This window comes from Dicentrarchus labrax, unplaced genomic scaffold (assembly GCF_905237075.1).
Source record: "Dicentrarchus labrax unplaced genomic scaffold, dlabrax2021, whole genome shotgun sequence".
Lineage (NCBI taxonomy): Eukaryota > Metazoa > Chordata > Actinopteri > Moronidae > Dicentrarchus > Dicentrarchus labrax.
In genome coordinates, this window is record NW_026136706.1 from 909200 (window position 1) to 926102 (window position 16903).

The following is a 16903-nucleotide window of genomic DNA, read 5'->3' on the forward strand; positions in this document are numbered from 1 at the left end:
CCCAGCTCACTGTGCCAGCCTCCACCTGACAGTGGATTACAAACTTCCTGACCGGCAGACAGCAGCTAGTGAGGCTGGGAAACATCACATCCAGCACCCGAACAATTAGCACTGGTGTGTGCTCTCCCCACTGCTCTTCTCCCTCTACACCAATGACTGCACCTCGAGAGACCAGTCTGTCAAACTCCTGAAGTTCGCAGGCGACACAACAGTCATTGGCCGCATCCGAGACGGTGATGAGTCTGCATACCTCCTGTTCCAGCTCAGGAAGCTCAACCTGCCTCAGGAACTGCTGATCTAGTTCTACATCGCAATCATTCAGTCTGTTCTCTGTTCATCCATCACTGTCTGGTTTGGATCGGCCACCAAACAGGACAGAAACAAACTACAGTGGACAGTCAGGACTGCAGAGAGGATCATTGGTGCTAACCTGCCCTCCATTCAGGACCTGTACTGGTCCAGAGTCAGGAAAATGGGCAGGAAACATCCCTGCAGATCCATCTCACCCTGGACACAACCTGTTCCACCTTCTCCCCTCTGGTAGGCGCTACAGAGTACTGTACGCAAAACAAACAGACACAGGAACAGTTTCTACCCACAAATCATCACTCTGCCCAACAGTTATCTGCCCTGTACAATAACCCTAGGACTCTAATATTCACTGAACCTGTAAACTATTTATTATTTATGTTTCTTCTTTAAAACATAAAAACATAAATACTATCATTTGGATCTACTTATGCTGTACATACTGTATATACTGTCATATTCACCTAAGTCATGTACATAGAGAAACCTGCACGTAAAATATTTATTTCAGCATCCTTTCCACTGTCTACTGTCCACAAAGGTTATTGTTTGTTTATGTATGTATAACTGTGCATCTTAGTTTATGTCTGTTTTGTTGAACTTGTTGTTCTGTTTATTTATGCTGTTAGTCTGCGTTTGTACATTTAGAGCAACGTAAAAACCGGAATCAGATTCCTTGTATGTGTGCACGTACCTGGCCAATAAAAGAGATTCTGATTCAAATAGGCCATCCTTTAAAACTGATGACATTTCCATCAACCTCAGCAATGTCTTGTTTATTGTTATTATTATTATTTGTCTTCACATTCCAGGGTTATAATTACAAAGGTCAACTGGTTCATAACACAAAGACAAATTGAGCAACATATGAAGTTAGAAGTAGAAAATACAACAGACATTTAACATCCAAATTCATACCATACACACCTACAATCCTATCAAATCAAATCTGAGTTTTACATTTTAGCACAAATTTTGCTTCAGAAATCTAAATATGGCTCCTTTTATTTGAGGCAGATTCAGGCCATAAACTAGAGGGTTATTAAATGGGGGAATGATCAAATACTCTAAAGTTAAAACTACTGTGATGACTGGATTCAGTTTATCACCCTCAAATCGAGTCAATGAAAGCTCACAGAACAGAGAGAAAGAATAGGTCATAAATGTCACAATGTGAGGCAGGCAGGTTTGTAACGCCTTTCCTCTGAATTCAGACGAGCTTCTCTTGCAAACCAGCAGAATGCGAAGGTAGGTGTACAGGACAAAGAACAGGGGGATGAAGATGGTTGTTACTGTAACAAACTGACCTACTATGTTGTTCAGACTTGTGTCCACACAGGAGAGCTGCACTACAGGCCAGTTAGAACAGAAAAGCCTGTGCAGTTTATTTCCACACAAAGGCAATCGGACAGTAAGATGGAGACAGATACCAATAGCAAATACAGGGTAGACCACAGCAAATATGATAAGATTCCTCACCATCCTGAAGTTCATTTTACTGTGATAGTGTAAAGGCTGGCAAATAGCAACCAATCTATCATAGGCCATGATGCCGAGAAGTGTCAGCTCAAATGATACATATGTGTAAATAACATATATCTGGATGAAACAAGATGCACGTGAGATGAAATGAGTGTCAGACAGAATGTCCATCAGAAACCTGGGGAAGAAGCCGGCTGAGCCGTACAGAGAGTTTAAAGACAGAAAAGAGATAAAGATGTACATGGGCTGATGCAGAGACTTCTCCAGGCAGACTGTCAGAATAATGACAACGTTAGCAGAGATTATAGTCATGTAGACCAACAGACACAGACTGAAGAACAGATATCTGAGGGACCCATAATCTGCAAACAGAGTCAACTGGAAATAGACAGGATTTAGGCTGTTGTTGCTCTTCATGTCTGCACAACAGAAACAAAAAGAGAGACGGACACACAGAACAAGAAACAATATACAGTATAATTAAATGATAGGCAAGTAAAAATGAAATGAGAATCAAGGTATCCTTTCGTTTCCTATGCACATAAAAATGTGTTCAAAAATATATCCAAAGCTAGATGTACCACATTCAGAACCAAGGTTCAACCTAGTTAATCATAGTAATGAAAATGCATGCATGTTAATCAGCTTGTTCATGTCTGCACAACAGAAACAAAAAGAGAGATGGACGCACAGAACAAACAGGAGAGAGTGATGGACAAGAAACATACTTACTGAGTTAAATAAAACTTGTCCATGACAACATACAGTATAATCACATTTTAGGTAAGTAAAATATAAGTGAGAATCAAAGTATCCTTTCCTTTCCTACTGTACTGTCACATAATATTGTGTGCACAAATACACCCAAAGGTAAATGAGCCAGACCTTATTATACTACTTAGCTCATTTGTCACAGCTTGGATATGAATAACAGATGTCATTGGAAAAGCAGAGCACACATTTCAATGCACATGTTCAGATTAGTTATTTTAGATTAGTATTACTGCATGATCTGTGTGCATTCAGATGAAGCACACTGTTTAGATATATATCGAATACATCAAAATATCAGGTTTCAAGATTCAATCAATAATCATGTTTGCACAAAACATTACGTTTTAACAAGCATGTTAAAATGAGATCGGTGGATTAAGCCTCCACTCTGTAATGATCCAGACTGAAGCAGCTGTGGAAACTTTTATCTTCATCTGCTGCTAGGAGTGTGTACAAGCAGGGTCCACAGGGAAATAAAGCCACTCACAATTGGCTTCATTTTGTAATGTATCAATAATTTCTTCAGTCAGCCAACCAGAAGTAAAGCTGCATCTCTTACACTTGTCTTCTAATGAAATGATGATGCCAAAAAGAATCCCACATATCTTTATACATTTTTCCCTTGTTGCCTTATTTGCTAAAGTGTTACTATGTTTAATGTTGCATATAAACTTTTTTATTCACTTCAGACTTTACACATTAAAATGAATTTATAGCAAACAAGACAGCCCCAGAATGTTTTTTTTTTTATGTTTCCTGAGCATCACACGTGCAGATGTCGATGTAGAAATAGCTGAGGTAGCTTGTGTGGGTGCTTAACTTACGGGATTTTAAAGTAAAAAAAAAGAGGAATGTAGCCATGTGCACTGGGAAAGTCAGACAACCATCAAACCAGACATATGTCAGACCATATCTATTTATTAATTGATCAACAGCTGTTTAAATGTAATTTAGTGGGCTGAAGGTGCTTGTGTGCTCAGTGCAGTGAGGAAAGCCAACAAAGACTCAAGCTCTCTGCCAGCCAGTTCGTACTTCCTCCTTCCCACTTGGACCTGGAGCTGATCTTGCTTTCACAACTCTCTCAAAAAATGTTGTCCAGTAAGTTAAGTCGATGTTCTGGTCTAAAAAGGTTTTGCTGATGCTGATCCCATCTTCTTTAACCATACTTAATCCATATTCTAATAGGACATTAGCCTTAGTTAAGAGTGTGTCCCATGGATGCCAGAGGGAATACTGTATTTTGTATCTGCCTCCCTGTACTGCTCTTAGTGTCTTCAGTTCATGTTTAAGCTCCATCTGCCTTCTGTTAGACTGTTTTTTAACGTTGTTTGATTGCATGCTTCATAGTCCTGCTAAGGAAGAGAATGGAAGCATTTTAGACTGCTTCAGTAAACCCACCAGTAACATTGTCCAAAGATGCCAACAACTGGCGAGAACAACACCCCATGGATGATGACTGAATCTGAGTGCCAACAAACTTTCCATTGTTAGGTGAGAAATCATTAAAAATCAGACCTAGAACTGGAGAACTTCTGACAAAAGATCAGAGAGAACATCCCCAACATGAACATTTAGGAGCTTAACATCAACAAGCCAGATGAGACACCAGCAGCTGTTGAAAGGAAAGAAGAACAAGCAGAGATCAGCATCACTGACCCTCCAGAAGTATAACACCAAACCACAAAGCAACAGTGATGACAGCAAGCATCTGGCAAAGATGGGAAACCCTGAAGTTAATGTCTAGCTGTTCAAAACATCAAGGTCAAGATAGCAAAACCAATTTAACAGAAATCAACCAATTCAAATTCAGATACAGTAGGATAAAAACCAAGACAACAACAAAACAAACCAAGAAGGCGAATGAAATAAGGAAACAACTATCTCTTCCTGAGTGAAGATGAAGGATGATACACCAATAGTTAAAGAGACCCTGAAGTAGTAGATTCAAGCAAAGGCACAAAGAAGATTGAACATAAGGAGCAATAAGTTCTTCAAAGAAGACACAAAATTATCCCATGAAAGAAAGAAGGGAAAGAAGAAGATAGACCTCAATGAACCATTCACTATCAAAGAAGTTGGGGAGCTGGGAGAACACAAAAAGACGAGGGAGGATCCAGCTAGAGAACCAAGAATGATCAGACATCAACATCACCGACACCCACAATGCAGAATCTTTGGAAAGTACAAAGAAACCATCAACCACATTGCCTCATGCTGCCCGGAACTGGCAAAGACCAAATACATCCGCAGACGCAAGAAGGTAGTCGTGTAGTGGAGATCGAAATCAACAGGATGTGGGGTATGAGACCAAATATTAAAATAACACCAGTGGTCATCAGAACTCTAGGACCCATGAAGAAGGAAATGAAAAGGTTTACCAACCAGATCCCAGGCAACGTTAACATACCGTATTGATCCGAATATAAGACGATATTTTTTCCCTTGAAAAATGCCTGAAAATGACGCCTCGTCTTATATTCGGGGTCTAAGGAGTAACCCATGTAAAACAATAGGTAGCGCCATATGAGCGTTTTTCTGTCCATCAGCGTTTAGTGCAGTGTGACCCTAACGTGATCCTGTAAACAAGCATGTACAGTGAACAAGACGGCTGGAGTGGGTGTGTTAGCCTTCATTTGCATAAGCTAGCGACAACGAAAGTGCGAGTGAGGAGGAGGAACCCAGTGATGCGGAGGATGCAGCTTAATGAAAGAAAGAAAGAAAAAAAAACTGTTTGTGGTGTTTTTGGATGTTATTGTTCTCACACTGTCAAGAAAATGTGTGCCGTTTATTGCACAAGTTAAGCCAGTAGGCTTATGCTCGTTTAATTGCACTGTTATATGGCATAGAACCGTGAAGTGAGTTCTGCGCTTTGCCTATTTGCAGAGCTATAGAAGTTTTTATGATTTTTTTCCCCCGCATGATAAACACCAAAGATGTTGAAATGTAAAAGGAAAACAATGAATTTTCTTTATGCAAACGAAATTTTGTCCAAATAAAAAGTATTTTTCCAAATATGGGTCTTGAAAAAGAGGGGTCGTCTTATATTCAGGGTCGTCTTATATTCGGGTCAATACGGTATATGAAGTCCAGAATATTGCCCTCAGAACAGCCCACATACAACATGGTGTACTCTCAATCAAGTGAAATCTTCCTTATAGTACCTCAGGTACATTGTTTGGACCTGGAACTACAGAATGTAAAACACAGAATTCTAATAGCTGGACTGCTTGAGGGAACACTTTGAATAACTCCTTAACAGAACCCTATAATTAACACCCAAGATTAATCAACCAGAACCCTAAAGGTCAACTGTGGGAGGATGTCAAAGGACAAAATCACAAGAGGCATCAAAATGTTGAAGGTTGGCAAATTCCCCCTGACATTCTGAAAGCTGAAACAAAAGTGGGGACAAGATCTGGGATACAGAAGCAATCCCAACAGAATGGAAGACAGGCTTAATGGTCAGGATTCCTAAAAGAGGAAACCTCAGTGAGAGCAACAACAGCAAAGCTTTCTGTAGAATCAATTGAGACAGGATAGAAACAGCCCTGGACAAACAGTTAAGGAATGAGCAAATTGGATTCAGGAGGGATAAATCATTCATCAACCATACACAGTAAGAAATCAAGGAACAGGAATGGACCTAAAGGGATACAAATGCTTTGTCCCTCCAGCTGTACCCGAGCACAGGTATATTACCTTTGAACATGTAACATTTTTGTACCTTCTTTTCTGTACGTCTAAAAGAATGTTTCTGTACCCCAGTGACAAAAATAAACTTTGTCCTGGTAAAAAAATGTACCCATTGGAAAGGTACAGAATTGGTCCCTAATGTGGTTCACCTAGAGTCACATGCAATTTTGGAACTTTATGTAGCAAAAAAATACCCTCAAATTGTTTTTACTATTATTTATTCAAGGAAGGTTCACTGAGAGGAAGCTTCTCTTTTGCAGAAACACCCTGATTACATTTGCACTGTCACACATTCATACCCATGTACATGCACAGTAGAACCACAGTGGTTGGGGTTAAGGGCCTTTAGGCCACCACTTCCCATTTACAATTATTCACATAATGACAATTAGTTTACAGTTTTTTTTAACACTTTTCACTACCTTTTCATTGCATTGTTCAGCTAGAACTTATTTATCCATAACCAGTGAATGCTTTAACGACCTAAATCAAGTTTTAAGCTCGGTAAGCCTCAGCAGTGCTGACTACAAGTGCAGCTGTCACGGGGACGAGGATTTTGTGATCACTGATTTGCTGTAACATTTCCCTGTACCTTAAGCTTGTTCAAAGTACAATTATGTACACCTTTTGGCCAGCCATGATTTTGTATCTTTAAAATTAAAAAAAGGTCCACAGTTACCACCTAAAGGACCTTTCTCATACCTTAGAGGTATTGTATCAAAGGTACCTTTGGGTACAGAAATGACACTCCTATTTCTGTCACCGTTGTCACCACCCCCAAGTGCTGTGACACTTGGGGGTGTGTTCCTTTTTTTTCCTGTGGTGTTTTGTGTGTGGGGGTGTGTGTGTTACGCTTGGCAGTGAGCTGATTACCTGGCGGAGTTACACACCTGCTGGCAATCCTCATCAGTGCCTGGCCTCAAGATGTGGGGCTTCCTGAGACTCGTCGCCAGATTATTCCTTACCTTTCTTATGATTCCTGCACCCGTTGTGTTTTTGTGCTGCCCGGAGGATCTTTTTGGAGCGCTGGTTGCCACTGTCCAGGACTGCCTGCCCCTTCTCTCACCTCGCCCTTTTTGACACAGTTCTACTTGTTACTCAGTTCTTTGTGAATAAACTCTCGACCTTAACCCGCCTCAAGTGTTCTGTACCCGCACCCCGGTCCATGGTCCTACTAAACATAACAGAATAATCTGGCCACATTATGGACCCTGTGGATACAGATGCTCTCAGACAAGCCTTGGCTCTACAAGGACAAAGAGTTGGACAGCTGGAACAAGTTTTTCCCGTAATGGACACTTTGTGCAACTTAACACTCACAGTCGGTCAACTAGACTCTAGGCTACAAACTGTCACGGCCGCCCTGCCTACACCGTCCGCAGCTGCCTCCTCAATTCAGCCACACCCGCGCCACCCACCACCCCCGCCCCTCCTGGACGTGAACCGTTTTTCCCCACAGTGGAACGATATTCAGGTACGCTAGGAGCATGTGGGCAGTTCATTGTGCGATGTTCTCTGGTTTTCCAACAACAACCTCACACCTATGTCTCTGATCAAGCTAAGCTAGCCTACATGATAGGTTTGATGTTGGGCCGAGCCGCGCAGTGGGCAACAGCCTTATGGGCTAGTGAGTCTCCAGTTTGTAACTGTTTAAAGGATTTGTTAGTTGAGTTACACAAGGTTTTTGACCATCCCATTAAAGGGAGAGAGGCGGGGGATAGGCTACTTTCACTGCAGCAGGGAAGTGGTTTAGTAGTGGATTATTCGGTAGAGTTCAGAATTTTGGCTGCTGAGAGTGGGTGGGGACAGACAGCTTTACAGTGGGTGTTTGTTCGGGGGTTATGAAGGATGAGCTTGCTACCAGAGAGGAACCAGAAAGTTTGGATGAGGTAATTTCCCTAGCCGAAAAGATAGATAACAGATTAAGGGAGAGGAAGAGGGAGAGATTGGGCCGTGTTGCCAGGAGCTCCCAGCCCCATTTTCCTCCTGCTCTAGCCGATCAGAAGCCTGCTTATGAGTCTCAGAACTGCCCTGCCAAGGAGCCCATGCAGTTGGGCAGGGCCAGACTTTCTGCCTCCAAACGCCAGCAACGTCTTGCAGCAGGTCTGTGCTTCTATTGTGGCGAGTTGGGACATCTTATTAGCGCCTGCCCAGCACTGCTAAAAGCCCAGGCTTACTAATACAGAGTGGCTCACCAATAACCCTCTCTCTAACAGAATTTTCTAATCCCTCTACACGCTTCCTGGCGAATGTTTCTGTGTGATAACAAGACTGTTCCTCTGCCAGCCCTCATAGACTGAGAGGTGCGGATGAGAGTTTTATTGACGCTGCAGTTGTTTCCACCCTGGGGTTGGGTATGGAGGCACTGGATGAACCCAAGGATGTCAATGCATTGGATGGGAGACTTCTGGCTCGCATCACCCACTCTACAGTTCCTGTGGATCTCATTCAGTCTGGTAACCACCGTGAGTTAATACGTTATTTTGTTATTACCTCTCCTCACTCCCCTGTGATTCTGGGTCTGCCCTGGCTAAAACGCCATAATCCCCGATTGACTGGTCAGCTAACAAGATAATTAGTTAGAGCAAAGCAAGATCAAAGCAGTGGAGGAATGGCCCACACCTTCCAACAGGAGACAACTACAGCGCTTTCTTGGGTTTGCCCATTTTTGCCGCAGGTTTATTAACAGCAGTCTGGCAGCCCCGCTCACTCGCCTTACCTCTCCAGCAACCCGTTTTGAGTGGAACACTGAGGTAGATGTGGTATTTCGGACATTAAAACAGCGTTTCTCTTCTGCACCCGTTCTTGTCCACCCTGATCCTTCATTACAGTTTGTAGTTGAGGTAGATGCCTCCGACTCGGGAGTTGGACTGGTACTGTGTTACGGCCGCCGCTGGCTGTCATTTAGTGTATATTCATTATGGTGTTTCATGTGATTCCCTGTTGAGGATTGGTCCTTCTGGAGCAGAGACCGCCTACTTCCTGGTTGCTGTCCCCTGGCATCAGTGATTGGTGTGGCTGCAATTCCACTGAAGCTACCAATCAGGAGTCTTCAATCAACCCCAGCTGCACTTAAATAGCTTGTGTGTCCACAGTTCAGGGCGGCTGTGAACTAGTGATCAGTTCGCCTCGCTGTTGGTTGCACACCATTGTGTTAGAGTGTCTGTACTTTCTAGTATTGCCTGGCTGTTATCTGAGTGGATTCAGCCAGTGCCTTTGTAATCTTTTGTGACCTTTTAAGTGCTCAATAATTGCTAGTTTGGTTTTTGTTCACTAGTTTGTAAGCTTATGGGTGCTGATCTCTTTTTGTTCTTCAGTATTATCCAGTCATTTTCATTTTGTGTACTAGTTATTTGTCAGCACCTGTATAGCCTCTCCTTTGTTGTATTTCATTGTGCGAGCACACTCTCCTTAGTTAATTAAAACACCTGATTTTAACCTGAACCTGTCAATTGTTGTATTCCATCTCTTTTCCAATTCCAATTGTATGTTACTGCTCTCCAAATCGAGCTGGGTCGTAACATAAATGGGGGCTCGTCCGGGATCTGAAAAGAAAATTGTATATTGGTAATTGTAAATTGACACTGGAATAGGGTCTGTCAGTGTTTAATTAATTGGTGAGAGTTTGCTGGGCTCCTTTGACTACTAGGTAAGTTAAGTGAGCTCATTAGTGGATTCAGCTGTCTGCTTGAGTGAGTGCTGCTGGCTACTGAGCACCATGGCAGAAAAGTTTAATTTGGAGACATTTGTAGAACATCCTACCGTTGAACAAGTAAATAGATGTAGGAAGGATGATTTAGTGGAGCTAGCTACTCACTTCAATATTCCCTTTGTCAGGTCCATGCTTAAAAAAGAAATTAGAGAACGAGTGATTAGTGGATTGGTGGAACAGGGTGTGATTACTCTGACTGAGCAGTTGGAGTCTGGGTCTCTTCCCAGTTCTTCAGCAGAAGCAGTGAGTGGTCCAAGTACTGAGACACCTTCAGACTCTGGGGAAGTCTACCAGGCAGGTGAGCGAGGGAAGACCCCGTTTATTATGCCTAAGTATGATCCTTCCCCACAGAGCAGTACTGGAAATACCGGGGACCGGCTTAAAGTCTGTCTGGCTCGGCTGCAACTGGAAGCTCATGAGCGGGAGATCCAATCCCAGTTCCAGCTCCAGTTGGAGATAAGAAAAGCTGAACTTCAGGCTGAGACTGAGAAGGCAGTGAGACTGAGACAACTCGAGCTTGAGGCTTCTGACACAGGGCGGAGTGCTCCTAGAGGCTCAGGTATGTCACCACCTTCCACCACCTCCACCAGCTCGCCTAAAATAGTGTTTGACATTAGTAAGCATGTGGCTTTAGTACCTGTATTTCGGGATAATGAAGTTGACTCCTATTTCAATGTGTTTGAGAGGATAGCGGCTGCTTTACAATGGCCACCTGAAGTATGGACGCTTCTGCTTCAGTGTAAAATGCATGGTAAAGCTCAGGCTGCTATGGCCGCACTCCCTGTTGAAGATAGCTTAGATTATGAAACTGTCAAGACAGCTATCTTACGAGCATATGAACTTGTGCCTGAAGCTTACCGACAGAAGTTTCGAGGTCACAAGAAAACTTCTGCTCAGACCTATGTTGAGTTTGCCCGTGAGAAGGGAACTCTGTTTGATAAATGGTGTGCAACATGTAAAGTTAGTGATTTCAATGCGTTGAGAGAGCTAATCCTGTTAGAGGACTTTAAGAAGTGTTTGTCTGAGCGTATTGTTGTGTACCTGAATGAACAGAAAGTAGGTACACTTTCTGTTGCCGCTGTGCTGGCTGAGTATGTGTTAACCCATAAATCTGCTTTTTCTCCAGACTCTGCTGTCTCACGTCCTTCCTCTCCTCCCAGATCCTCTAACCCACGTGGGCTGAAAGAGGGAAGGGAATGTTTTTACTGCCACCAGGTCGGCCATGTCATTGCAAATTGCTTGATACTAAAACGCAGAGAACAGTCCTCACGCTCTTCTCAAGCAAAAGGGGTAGGACTGATTAAAGCAGATCATGGTGTGAACACTGACTCATCTGATCAGAAAATTGATGACTGTTTTAAGCCATTTGTGTTTGATGCCTTTGTGTCACTGACTGGTGAGTCAGCTGATAGACACTCCATACAGGCTTTGCGAGATACTGCGTGCTCTCAATCTGTTATTCTGGCGTCAGCTCTGCCTTTTTCTGATAAAACTGCTTGTCATTACAGTTCAGTTCTTAGAGGAGTTGAAATGGGTTACGTGCCACGGCCAGTGCACCGCGTCCATATTCAGTCCTCCCTTGTTACTGGATTCTTCCCAGTAGCGGTTTGTCCTGAACTGCCAATCCCCAGTATCGTATTCCTGGTGGGAAACGATATCACAGGAGGTAAGGTAACTCCCACACTAGAAGTCCTAGATCAACCTCAGTGTGATGGGATCCAGACATCAGATCAGACACCCCCAAATGTATTTCCAGCCTGCGCTGTAACTCGCGCTCGTTCCCATGAAACTAGCCCAGATGATCGTGAAGTTTTGTTGTCTGACAGTTTGTTCATGTCAGTTTTTTCAGGTGATAAAGAGGAGAAGGAGGCTGAGAGTTTCTTATTGCCTGTTCAGGATGAGTCTGCTGAGCAATCGCCCTCGCCTGGCCCAGAACTGCCGTTAGCTGGAGGTGCGGCATTTCCAGTCAACCGAGCGCGCTTGAGCCAGATGCAGAGAGCAGACCCGACACTGCAAGAGTGCTTTGCCAAGGTGGTGAGTAACGACAAAGCAAGGGATGAAAAAGTAGCATATATTATGGATGGTGAGATGCTGTTACGTAAATGGCCTTCCTTCGTAACTGGTGATTCTGATTGTGATTCTGTTTACCAGATAGTTGTTCCTGCAGGATGCCGCCAGCATGTGATGTCAGTGGCTCATGAGAGTAAGTGGGCAGGACATTTGGGCATAACCAAAACATATCAAGCCATCCTCCGACATTTCTATTGGCCAGGTCTAAAGTCTGACATTTCTAAACATTTCCGTGCTTGCCATGTGTGTCAGGTTGTCGGGAAACCTAACCAGATTGTCCCTCCTGCGCCATTACATCCCATTCCTGTGATAGCAGAGCCATTCGAGCGAGTGATTATCGACTGTGTAGGTCCTCTACCTCGAACTAAAAGTGGAAATCAGTATCTGTTAACCATTATGTGTGCTGCCACTCGTTACCCAGAGGCTATCCCGCTCCGTTCGATAACCGTTAGTGCCGTAGTGAAAGCTTTACTGAAGTTTTTTTCTACTTTTGGATTACCGTGGGTGATCCAGACAGACCAGGGTTCTAATTTTAAGTCTGGTCTCTTCAGACAGGTACTCAAGAGCTTGAGTGTGCACCACATCGTGTCTTCGGTATATCACCCCCAATCACAAGGAGCTTTAGAGCGCTGGCATCAGACGCTAAAGTCGATGCTCAGGAAGTACTGTGTCGAGACTGAGAAACAGTGGGATGAGGGAGTTCCCTTGTTTGCTGCCCGTGACGCTGTGCAGGAATCAATTGGCTTTAGTTCTGCACAGCTTGTTGGCCACACACCCCGTGGGCCGCTTAAGTCACTGCACGAACAGTTCTTGTCTTGTGAGTCTGCGCCCAAAAAGCACGCGTTAGACTACGTCACCCAGTTCCGTGAGCGCCTTCAACGAGTTAATGTCCTTGCTAAAGCCACCCTTAGTGACTCACAATCCACCATGAAACGCTATTACGATCGTTCCGCTGTATCTCGCAGTTTTGAGGTGGGCGATAAAGTTCTGGTGTTGCTGCCCATCACCAGCTCCGTTTTTGCCACTAAATTCTCCGGTCCGTATGCCATTAAAGAGCGTCTTAGCGACACTGATTATGTACTCTGTACTCCAGATAGAAGGCGTAAGACTAGAGTCTGTCACATAAACATGTTGAAACGTTACCAGTCCTGCGAGGACAATGTTAGCTCTGCTGTTCCCTCGCCCTTAGTAGCCGAACCGTCAGATGTTAAAGCTGCTGCTATCATTGTGACAGAATCTGTGGGCGCTTCCCACGAAGATGATCCACCAATGCACGTCCCTACACATCAGCCGGTCCGCCTTCCAAATTTGGAAATGCTTGCAAACCTGTCATGCTGTTTGCAGCATTTAACTGCTGAACAGCAACGTGACCTGGAGGTGCTGATTGAACAGTATTATAGTCTATTCAGTGATGTTCCAACCCGCACTTCTGTCTTGAAACATGATATAGAGGTAAAAGATGCGCGTCCCATAAAACAACATGCTTACCGTGCCAATCAGACTAAACGTCAGTTGATGAAACAGGAGGTAGAGTATCTCCTACAAAATAATTTTGCTTCTGCTAGTTCCAGTCCGTGGAGTTCGCCGTGTTTGCTAGAAACTAAGTCCGATGGGTCTCCCAGGTTTATCACAGACTTCCGCAAAGTAAATGCTGTTACTGTTCGAGATTCGTACCCTCTCCCTCGCATGGAGGATTGTATTGATAACCTGGGCACTGCAAATTTCGTTAGCAAGTTAGACTTGCTAAAAGGTTATTGGCAGGTACCTTTTACAGACCGTGCCAGAGAGATTTCCGCATTTGTCACCCCCAGAATGCCAGGTAGCATTCGATGGTGTAAAGACTTTGTTAAGTCACGCTCCTGTGCTCGCGGCCCCTGACTTTTCCACGCCCTTTAAGCTCGAAGTAGATGCCAGCGCAGTGGGCGCTGGTGCGGTCCTATTACAGAGGGGGAAGGATGGCATTGATCACCCTGTTGCTTACTTTTCCCGCAAGTTCAACCGACACCAGGCAAATTATTCCACCATTGAGAAGGAAACCCTTGCTCTGTTAGCACTACAGCACTTTGAGGTCTATGTTGGGTCTACTTCTCTACCTGTTACAGTGTTCACTGATCATAATCCCCTTGTTTTTCTGTCCCGCATGTTTAATCACAACCAACGACTCATGCGGTGGGCACTGTTGGTCCAAGACTTCAACCTCGACATCCGTCATAAAAGGGGGTCTGAAAATGTGATCGCTGATGCTTTGTCTAGGCTGTAGAACTTAGCTATGTGTTATGTATGTAACCTTGACGTCAAGCCGCAAGGGCTTGTAATTTAAGGGGGGGAGTGTTACGGCCGCCGCTGGCTGTCATTTAGTGTATATTCATTATGGTGTTTCATGTGATTCCCTGTTGAGGATTGGTCCTTCTGGAGCAGAGACCGCCTCCTTCCTAGTTGCTGTCCCCTGGCATCAGTGATTGGTGTGGCTGCAATTCCACTGAAGCTACCAATCAGGAGTCTTCAATCAACCCCAGCTGCACTTAAATAGCTTGTGTGTCCACAGTTCAGGGCGGCTGTGAACTAGTGATCAGTTCGCCTCGCTGTTGGTTGCACACCATTGTGTTAGAGTGTCTGTACTTTCTAGTATTGCCTGGCTGTTATCTGAGTGGATTCAGCCAGTGCCTTTGTAATCTTTTGTGACCTTTTTAAGTGCTCAATAATTGCTAGTTTGGTTTTTGTTCACTAGTTTGTAAGCTTATGGGTGCTGATCTCTTTTTGTTCAGTATTATCCAGTCATTTTCATTTTGTGTACTAGTTATTTGTCAGCACCTGTATAGCCTCTCCTTTGTTGTATTTCATTGTGCGAGCACACTCTCCTTAGTTAATTAAAACACCTGATTTTAACCTGAACCTGTCAATTGTTGTATTCCATCTCTTTTCCAATTCCAATTGTATGTTACTGCTCTCCAAATCGAGCTGGGTCGTAACCGCAGGTTTATTAACGGCAGTCTGGCAGCCCCGCTCACTCGCCTTACCTCTCCAGCAACCCGTTTTGAGTGGAACACTGAGGTAGATGAGGCATTTCGGACATTAAAACAGCGTTTCTCTTCTGCACCCGTTCTTGTCCACCCTGATCCTTCATTACAGTTTGTAGTTGAGGTAGATGCCTCCAACTCGGGAGTTGGACTGGTACTGTCCCAGCGGATGCCTAAGGACAATAAGCTGCACCTGTGCACTTCTTTTTTCTCGCAAACTGTCCCCCCGCAGAGAAAAATTATGACGTGGGCAATCAGGAATTGCTGGCGATCGTGCTTGCCCTGGAACAGTGGAGACATTGGCTGGAGGGAGCTAAGTTGCCCTTTATTGTGTGGATTGATCATAAAAATCGATCTTATCTGAGGGGGGCTAAGAGACTTAATGCTAGACAGGCTTGCTGGGCATTATTTTTGGGGAGATTTGACTTCACACTTTCCTATCATCCAGGTTCTATGAACGTTAAGCCAGATGCAATTTCACGGCAGACGAACTCAGAGGATTCCCCCCACTGAACCTGAGCCCATTCTTTCTCTGTCATGTCTAGTAGCGGCAGCTGAGTGGTAGGTGGAGACTGTGGTGCGTGATGTGCTGCAGTCCGGGCCTGCTAACCGCTTGTTTGTCCTGTCCCTGTCAGATCTCAGGTACTCCAGTGGGGGCATGCTTCCCACGTGGCCAGCCATCTGGGTTTTCATCTGACCCTTCTTCTGATTAAGCAAGCTTCTGGTTGCCCACCATGTCCATGGCCACTGTCCAGGACTGCCTGCCCCTGCTCTCACCTCGTCCTTTTCCAAACACTTGTACTTGTTACTCAGTTCTTTGTGAATAAACTCTTGACCTTAACCCGCCTCGGGTCCACACCCCGGTCCACGGACCTATAACAATTTCTGTGTATTGCTACACTCAGAATCATTGTGGAATAGTGTATAGAACAGCCAGCCACCCTTTACGGTGATTTTGAGGACTTAAAAAGTCTTGGATAGCCTGGACAGAGAACCACAGTGGAAACTCCTATGTCACTCTATGTACCAAGATACGGCTCGGTGGATGTAAGGTTGAGTGATCTCAACCTTATGGCTCATTTGAAGGCACAGTTCCTGAATTCAGGCTGTGTGCATTTCTCTACAGACTGAGCATTTAGATACGCAGTATTTATATAGCACATAGAACCCTCTTTGACATTAGAAGGCTTAGACCAGGGGTCTCAAACTCAAATTGGCTTGAGGCCACTACTGCTATTTACATCTCGTAAGAGGGCCACTCCACCATTTAAGTACTACAAGAACGTGCAATATTCTGTTATTTTCATTACTACTATATACATTTTTATATCATTGCTCAGCCAGACAACAAATGAAGGACTGAAACCTGCTCTTATCAACCCTTTCCTTGTTCTTTAAAACCAAATAGAGCCTTTATTTTGATATATGAAGAGGTAGTTTAAATGAATATAAAAACTACAAAAAATAATAAGGTGGCTTTTGTTTATATTGTAGCCTTATTTATTTAACAACATTGTATTTTAAGTATTACAATTAATTAAAGAATTATGAGTTGAAAACTGTTTATTTATTGGCAGGCAACATATGCTATATTCCCCTCTTTCTCTTAGAGATACAACTAAAACCAAAGCAGTCTATTCTGGTTACTGGGTGCAGTTTGAGCTTTATTGTTTCCCACGGAATGAACAGTGGAGGGTATATCTCTATTTCTATGGGTCATTTCTGTTTAACCATTTTAATTCTACTTAACTCTCTCCCTTATTTTGGTGTTTTATTGTTTACTCACAAAATATGCTCTAGCTTTTTCTCCTCACACACATACACCTGTCTGACTGACCATGACTGC

General features: G+C 43.8%; 2 protein-coding genes across 4 annotated transcripts in view; one reads left to right on the forward strand and one right to left on the reverse strand.

Moving 5' to 3' along the window:
• Window positions 1-16903, forward strand: part of LOC127365058 (uncharacterized) — a 205371-nt gene that overhangs the window by 68091 nt on the left and 120377 nt on the right. The window lies entirely within an intron of this gene.
• On the reverse strand, window positions 1065-2968 carry LOC127365066 (olfactory receptor 10A3-like). Its single transcript, XM_051402796.1, has one exon. It carries the CDS (start codon window positions 2206-2208, stop codon window positions 1273-1275), a length of 936 nt encoding a protein of 311 aa, XP_051258756.1. The 5' UTR covers window positions 2209-2968; the 3' UTR covers window positions 1065-1272.

What these genes read in the sequence shown, in the direction of transcription:
- LOC127365066 (XM_051402796.1), bottom strand. Translation starts at nt 2,208, where the DNA reads ATGAAGAGCAACAACAGCCTAAATCCTGTCTATTTCCAGTTGACTCTG.